At 53.6% G+C, this 8,269-nt stretch overlaps 1 protein-coding gene across 3 annotated transcripts; it reads left to right on the forward strand.

Annotated features, from left to right (window-relative positions):
• The first annotated feature begins 6 nt into the window (after window positions 1-6).
• Window positions 7-8,050, forward strand: DLK1 (delta like non-canonical Notch ligand 1). Of its 3 annotated transcripts, none has more exons than XM_012803469.1 (6): window positions 7-215; window positions 1,490-1,553; window positions 2,072-2,202; window positions 5,036-5,177; window positions 7,074-7,353; window positions 7,573-8,050. In XM_012803469.1, exons 1-6 carry the CDS (start codon window positions 149-151, stop codon window positions 7,819-7,821), a joined length of 933 nt encoding a protein of 310 aa, XP_012658923.1. In that variant the 5' UTR covers window positions 7-148; the 3' UTR covers window positions 7,822-8,050. The 3 variants fall into 3 exon arrangements, with proteins under 3 accessions (XP_012658923.1, XP_012658924.1, XP_003787089.1); XM_012803470.1 differs by having other exon boundaries at window positions 7,579-8,050; XM_003787041.3 differs by having other exon boundaries at window positions 7,074-8,050.
• Window positions 8,051-8,269: the final 219 nt, after the last annotated feature.

Genomic DNA, 8,269 nt, shown 5'->3' on the forward strand with positions numbered 1-8,269 from the left:
GGCAGTGGAGAGCGCAGCGCAGCCCTGGCTTTCCCCTCACCGCGCACCCGCGCCCCCTTCCGTGTCCGCAACCAGAAGCCCAGCGCGGCGCCCGGAGCCGGACCTGCACCCGTGCCGCTCCCGGGACCGCGACCCCGGCCGCCCCGCGATGACCGCGACCGAAGCCCTCCTGCCCGTCCTCTTGCTCCTGCTGGCTTTCGGCCACAGCACCCATGGTGAGCCCCCCGGCGGTACGGCTCGCGCCCCCTCTGGGGAAGCCTGCGATGCCCCGCCGGCTGCCCCGTGCCCTGCACGCCCCGTCCCTCACGCCCCAACTCCCGCCCGTCCCGCCTAATCCTGAACCCAGCGCGCGGTGCCTGTTTCGCCCGCCCCGCCACCCTTGCATGCCAAGCCCAGCCCGGGGGTCTAGGGCACCAGGGGAGGTGTGGGACCCCCAGGCCCTTCCCGCCTCGCAGAAGTGGCGTTCGAAGGGGGTGTCGGTCTGCTGAAAGAGGAGGTATGGAAAAACGAGGTGATGCTGGACATCTGTAAAAATGCTCTGGGGTGCAACTTTGGGGTGTCTCTGTGTGAGTGTGGGAACACGTCTCTGGGGGCAGCGGGGACAGACTTTGCCGTCGCAGTCCTTAATTCCCAGCAGGAGCCCATCCTGAGCCCTCCTGCGTGGTGCGTTTCTGTAGGTGAGGGGCTGCGACACTTCTGTCTGCAGTGGCCATCTGTCTCTGACAGCGAGAGAGTTACCCCCTTCCCGCAGCGCCCCCCCCCCCACTGCACCAGTGGGGTTTTTTTTGGTGGGGGGCTATCTGGAAGGCTGGGGAGCTGAGGAAATGTACACAGTAGGTGCCTATTAAAGTGTTAGAATCTCTGAACAGTGTTGGAGCCTCAGTCTACCCTGCAAACCCTTGCGTCTAGTCATCATTGTTGTCGTCGTCATCTTTTTAACATGAAGAGTCTGGGTTGGGGGGGTGGAATTTGACCCCTGCACTTGGCTTAACTGCAGTGAACTTAAAAAAAAAATCTAGATGCCTTACCTGTGAGCCCATCAGGTGAATCTGTCTGGGCTTTCCCAGAGGTGAACATGTCAAAAATTTGTTCCCCTTTCAGCTCACTTTGTGAAAGTGAGGGTTTGGCTGAAGTGCCCTGGGGTCAGCATCTTGCCCTGTACTGTCTCCCATTCCTGCTTTTAGGAGGATTTGAGGTTTCATATTTTCTTTGGGGGAAAAAGGTGTCTGTTTTGTTCCTAAGAACTAGGGAGTGTAGTGTCGTCATCCCATAGCCAGGAATGTGGCAGAGAATTTTTTCCTGCGTAGTGTGGTAGAATGAGCCACATCCACGCAGAGATACGAAGTGCCTACTGTGTGCCAGGCTGGTAGGACCCAAAAGGGTTGTTGCCTCCCTTGAGGGAAGCAGGTGGCTATTAGGGAGAAGATGGACTTCTCCTTGGTCTCTGGGGCCTTGTGGGGTGAATTTTGTAACCTTTCTTGTGCCTCAGGAGCTGAATGCTTCCCGCCCTGTGACCCCCAAAATGGATTCTGTGAGGATGACAATGTTTGCAGGTAACAGTGACTCTGCAGAGGTAGTTAGTGGGGGCCAGAATCCTGGGGAGTCATGAAGTCAGGCAGAAAAAAGGAGGGAGTTTAGCTACTGCGTCACATAGCTTCCTTGGCCCTGCAGAAAACTGGTGGGGGTTGTAGGTGGGGTGGGGGGAGAAGAGAGAGGGGAACAAGGGTGGGGGGCAGCCACAGTGCCTGTCTGCTTCCTCAAAAGTGGGGTGGTAGGAAAGCCCCTTGCAGGGCGAGACCACTGCAGGGCACTGCGGCAAAACGCAGCACTCTGCCAGGCTCTCAGCGGATGGGGGGGGGTGCGGGAGGGGGGGTTTTCTGTGTCTGCCCCTCAGAATGTTCTGTCTTTAAGTTTTTTCATTCAGGTAACTGGTATTTGCTTCCTGGGACCACTGGCCTGGCACTATACAAAGACCCCCAAGGGCTCTCAGTTCACAGAACGCATCCTGAGCTCCCTCTTCACCCTTGCTGCCCCCTCATATGCCCCCATATTTCTTCACCCCACCCCACAGGTGCCAGCCTGGCTGGCAGGGTCCCCTGTGTGACCAATGTATGACCGCACCTGGCTGCTATAACGGATACTGTGAAGAAGCCTGGCAGTGCATTTGCAACGATGGCTGGGAAGGGAAACTCTGCGAAATAGGTTGGCACTCACCTTTGCTTGCAGCACGCCCTGGCCCCACATCCCTGCCTTTCTGCTCTAGTCCCTGATCTGGTGGTTGCTGTCCCCCCAACCCCCTTTTCTAACACACCAGCATAGGACTGTATTGCAATGATCTGTTTATACATCTCCTGCTGGTGCCAAATGCCTACTCTAAGGTAGGAACTTAATTTTGCTCACCCCTGCACCACCAGCACTCAGCACCCTGAGAAAGCACTGGGGTCGGGCTTGGAGAGGCCGCTTGTTGAATAAAGAGTCACAAAAATAAACACACAGACACACACACACATGAACACAGCTGAGCGGCTGGGACCACAGACCCCAGGCAGCGTCTCCAGGTCACTGAAGCTCAGAGATGGGGAAGAACTCAAGGGTCTCAGAGCTAAGACTCGAAGAAAACCACACACACTATTAGGAGGCTGTGAACAAACAAATGGAGGAGGGGGTGAGCAGTGTTCAGTGGTGGGGAGAGCAGGAGCTGAGTCAGGGTCAGGAGGATGGGGCTGGCACTGTCAGGTGCAGGGGGAGGATGGGGGTTGGAAAAAGCTGGGAAGGGGTTAAAGTGGAGATTGGTGTTATCTGTTGATTTCATTAATTTATGCAATCTTTGTCTTCATTACCCTGAACAATTGAGAGTTGGCTGTCGCTGCATTTTCAGGCTGCAAAATGTTCGTTTGAACCCATTCTCATTTGAGAAAACCTGCCCTAAGGTCTGGGCAACTCAGTGTAGGCTGTTCTTCAGTACCTGACATTAGCAGGATGCATGGTATAAATAGGGAAACTGAGGATCAGAGACACAAAAAGGTCTGCTAAGGGATGCGTACATAGGCAGTCAGGAGAAAAACCCATCCTCTGGCCCCAGAAATGGGATTAATTTTCATCTGCGACTGCTTTTAACACCCTCCCTTAAGGAAAACATAAAAGCATATTGTTATGCCCCTTGCCTGGTATAGCCAAGGCAGCTGGACTTTCAGAGTAGAGCTCCTCCCACCCCGAATTATCTCTGGTGCTTATACCCCCCCACAAATATGGTGCAAAGTGCCCCCCCCCACACCCGCAGCTGACTCATGCTGTGGCCAGCAGCTCTGACGCCCCTCTCAGTGATAGCCGCAGTGGCTCTGAGCTGTTTGTGGAGCCAGGAGATCTCAGCAAAGACACCATTTGGGATCAGGGTTAGGGCTTTTACCCTGGAGCCCACCCTCTTTGGTATCTAAACACAGCACATCCTGCTGGAGTTTCTGACAAAAAGCCTCCCCCACTGGTGGGCCCTTGGTACCGTCCCTCCCTGCTAGGTTGATGAGGGCAGTCTGCTTAGGCACGGCTGGAGAGTCTGGGATCCCAGAGAGGAACAGCCTTTCCTCTCCTTTTTTACCCATCTTTGGGGCTGTCTGTCTCTGCCCCAGCTGCTGTCCCAGCAGAGCCCCCCTCCTCCAACCAGCAGCCTGCTCCTTGGTGCAGCTTAATCCACCCCTCCTTTGGGGGTTGGAGGCCCAGGAGGGCTGACCCTTGGCTTGCAAGGCTTCGTGTTGTGGGGAGAGCAGCACGGATGGGCTGGGGTGGTCGCAGCTCTTTAGCTTAAATGTAAGATTTTGAGTGACAGGAGAGCCAGCAGCAGAGAATTAGGAGCCCGCTGCGGAGGCGCCGTGTGCTGATGCTTTGCTGGTGCCGTCCCGTAAAGATAAATCCTCTTTATGTTCCCTTGCGCCAAGCCAGGTTTCCACAGAACGCCACAGGATAGTCCATCAACATGGCTTTGGGCTTTTCCTTCTTGATTGATTGCCATCTCCCCTTCACGAGGGAGCGGGTCTCTTTAAAACAGGGAGAAAATACACACATACTCTCACTGGGACCCCTCTCCCCAGCCTGCCTTGACTTGCTTTGTCTCTGGCTGGCCCTGGCTCTCTACTTGGCAGGTGCAGCAGCTCAAATTATAGAAAACCAAAGCTGACAGATCTCTTAGAGATCAGCCAGAGAGAGCCCCTCCTTTTATAAGTAGGGAAACTGAGGCACAGAGTGGCGAGGAGCTGGCCTCTGTTGCCACATGGCAGCAGGTTGGATACAATGCAAGAAAAAGGGCCCCTCCTGGCCCTGCTGAGAAACTGGGGTCTCCACCATCAGAGATCCCCTGCCCCAGGCCCCTGTGTTCAGCACGTCCATGGCCTGCTGAGCCCAAATAATGAAGTGTGCATGACAGGAGGTGTTAAAGGCAGTGGAAATATACCAGTGTTCATGGAAACCCGTGCTGTCAGGAGAGCGCTCAATAGTTCTAATTTCACTGCCTTCAAAAGATGCAGCCTTTTTATCATGGACCCCTTTAGTTCAGAACCTCAGAGCAGAACGGAAAGACCACAGGGAGGAGGAGGGAGTGCTGAGGCTAAACCAGATTTCTTGGTTCCCAACGGGGGTCTTTACATCTTCATCTCTACCCCTCCCAGCCTCTCTTTGATGGAATAGTAGGAAGAGCTGGTGGTTTTTCCAAGGTTTGGGCTGTCCTAGTCCCCAAATGCGAGAAGCTGGACGTGAAATCTTGTCCGCAGGAGACAGTCGTTGGGTATTCTTGGAGGGAGGGGCATGGCACCTATTGTAGGTGAGGGACATGTTGCTGGATGTGGGGTGACCTGGTACCAGGAAAAGGGCACAGCAGTTCTGGCTTGAATATCAGCAACTACGACTCTCTGGCTCATGACCTTACAGAAGGAAACCCCTTCAGCTTCCTGAGTCTCAATTTACTCCAAGGGGGGCTTACCTGTGCCTGTCACTTGTGTTAGGAGGGCATGCTAAGGTCTGGTCTCCTCCACAACCCCCTCCCCCACAGATGTCCGGGCTTGCACTTCGACCCCCTGTGCCAACAATGGGAGCTGCGTGAACCTTGAAAATGGCCAATATAAATGCTCCTGTATCCCTGGGTACACAGGAAGGAACTGTCTGAAGAAGGAAGGGCCCTGTGCGAACAATGGGTAAATATTCTTCCTGGCTGTGTGATCTAATGAATGCTGCTTTTACTTCTTGCTTTTCACCCCCTAAAGACCCTTTCAGCCTAACCCTGTTGGACCCGTGCCTGACAAAAGATGGAAGTAAGTGCTCATCCCGGCAGCCCCATGGGGGGTCTCCCTGGATGGGGTATTTATAGGGGAATGTGTCATTTCCATAATTTTTTCAAATGATCCTGAAGGCTATTTCATATTCCCCTGCTGTCCCCAAGTCCTGATGTGTGTGAATGACGGTCGATTGGGATAGTTAAATGCTGCGCAGAACCGCATAATTTTCTAAAGGCAACATAATAAGAGATCAGAGTTCAGCAGGGCCTAGGCTGTTTGTAAAACCCACTTATCATATTTTAGAGGGTGGTTTTGGGGAACAAGTGGGCTCTGCAGTTGGGTTTTCTGGGATGTGTGGGGAGGGAGTTACTAGGCTGAGGAGGGTAGAGGGCTTCAGGACACAAGACTGAGTGGGCCAAGTCTCAGCTGTTCTCAGGGGGGAGGAGGTTCTGAGACTTGTTTGTGCAGACACACAGGCCACTGCCCTGTCTTGAATCTCCCTGAGCGGTGCTTCTGGGCAGCTTGACCATGGCCCACCCATTATCTCCTTGGCTACAGCAGGCATGTCACTTTCTCCCTAGGGTGGGGCTTAGACTGGAGCAGGGGAGATCAGCACAGAGGACTTGAACCGAGCCTGGGGGTGGTAGTTGGGAGGTAGGGGTATCCCTCCTGAGCTCTAAGGAAATAGAAGCTAACGTGCACAATAAGCATATCTTGACCTGGAGTTTCAGGGTGGCATATAGAACTCGGAGTCTTCACAAGCTGTAAACAGACATTAATGTGGCTTCTGAAGATTAGTATTCAGCTGGGGGTCAGAAGAGAGGGGGTGACACCTGAACTCCATTTCTGCTTATTAGCGAGAAGGAGGAAAAAAACAACATTAAAAAAAATTTTTGGCTTTTTTCTCAACCAGACTTAGACCAGTCTATCAGAATAGAGCCCACGGTCCTTGAAATTCCACAAGCCCAGCACCCTGAGGCAGCAATGCTTATTTCTTGTGTTTATAGCCCCCTTCTTCCCTGGAGTTTTGGCATTTATCAGATGACAAAGGGCTTGCTCATTTAAAAGCACTTACATTAAATGCTCCTTGTGCTCAGCTTTGAGGAAACAGCTTTGGCTTGCAAGACGCACCCCAGAAAGGGGACTCTGTTAAACAGCTGGATTCACTATGAGAGACCCCAAGGGTTTTCTGCACAATAGGTTATAGGCCCACTCCATCGAAAATAAAAATACAAATAATGATGAAGGGTAGTGGTGGTGGATGTAGGTGACAGCAGGGTCCTGGGAGAGTGAGTGATGACACTTGCTTGGTTTTGCCATAGCTGCTAAGGGACAGAAAAAAGAGAAGGGGGCTTGCTTGCTTTAGATCTTGGCTGTCACTAACTTTTCCTCTCCCAGCCTCAGTTTCCCTATCTGTCTAGTGACTAACCATCAGTTCTCTGGTCGGAGAGATGAAATAAGAGATGGGAGAGGACATGGGCTTCCCGGCTTGGGAGGTCATGTGTGTTCCAGGTTGGCATCGTGATGGGGTGAGGTGTGCACCACCTCTCCAACAGCTGGTGAGCCCCTTGCAGGCAGGGGACACGGTCCCAGGCTCCTCCTTGTGCCTCCCTGGCTGGCATTCCCTTCCTATCTCCTTCCCTCCCTCACTTAATGTATTTTGAGCACCTGTCCTTTTGTCAGGCTGGGACCTTCTGTAGAAGTTTGCAAGGTGTCCAGAGAGAGAGACCGGGGGTCTGCCCCCACCCCATTCCTGCAGCACTGTCCTAGCCCAGCCCCCGAGGGCCCTTTACCGTGTCTCCCGTTGTGTTGCAGTTCCCCCTGCCAGAACGGAGGCAGCTGTGTGGACGATGAGGGTTGGGCCTCCCATGTCTCCTGCCTGTGCCCCCCTGGCTTCTCAGGCAATTTCTGCGAGATCGCGGGCGACAACTGCGACCCGAACCCGTGCGAGAACGATGGCGTCTGCACCGACATCGGGGGCGACTTCCGCTGCCGCTGCCCGGCTGGCTTCGTCGACAAGACCTGCAGCCGCCCTGTGAACAGCTGCACCAGCGCCCCATGCCTGAATGGAGGCACCTGCCTGCAGCACTCACAGGTGAGCTACGAGTGTCTGTGCAAGCCCGAGTTTACTGGTCCCACCTGTGCCAAGAAGCGTGCCCGGGGCCCCCAGCAGGTCACCCGTCTGCCCAGCAGCTACGGGCTAGCCTACCGCGTAACCCCTGGGGTGCACGAGCTGCCAGTGGCGCAGCCCGAGCACCACATCCTGAAGGTGTCAATGAAGAAACTCAACAAGAGCACCCCTCTCCTCACCGAGGGTCAGGCTATCTGCTTCACGATCCTGGGCGTGCTGACCAGTCTGGTGGTGCTGGGCACCATGGGAGTCGTCTTCCTCAACAAGTGCGAGAGCTGGGTGTCCAACCTGCGCTACAACCACATGCTGCGCAAGAAGAAGAACCTGCTTCTGCAGTACCACAGCGGGGAGGATCTGGCGGTCAACATCATTTTTCCGGAGAAGATCGACATGACCACCTTCAACAGGGAGGCTGGTGGCGAGGAGATCTAAGCAGTGTTCCCACAGGCCCCTCTATATTCTCCGGTTCCCGTAGAGCTCACTATATGCGGTCTGTCCTAATCCTTGCAGTAGTGTTCGCTATATCTCGTGTTAAATCTGGTGAACGCTATGCTTACATATATTGTCTTTGTGTTGCCGTGTGAACACAATGCTTAAAAGACCCTCTCTCTCTCCCTATTAATGCATGATCAAAAATAATAAGAATTTCATCTTTAAACAAGTAAAGGAAATAAGTATCTTATTCTAAACTTAAAACTTAATCAAAAGGCAAAATCAAAAAGACAAAAAAAAAACAAGGTAACAGAACCAGGACTCAGTGTCGACGTCCCTCTCCAAGGGGTCTCGGCATCAGGGTCCTCGTGAAACCGTTACGAGTGCTGTGCATGACCACCCACTGTGAAAAGGGCTAACTCTTTCGTTCGTTAATTCTCACACGCCA

This window comes from Otolemur garnettii, unplaced genomic scaffold (genome assembly GCF_000181295.1).
Source record: "Otolemur garnettii isolate 467f Iridium unplaced genomic scaffold, OtoGar3 scaffold00020, whole genome shotgun sequence".
NCBI lineage: Eukaryota > Metazoa > Chordata > Mammalia > Primates > Galagidae > Otolemur > Otolemur garnettii.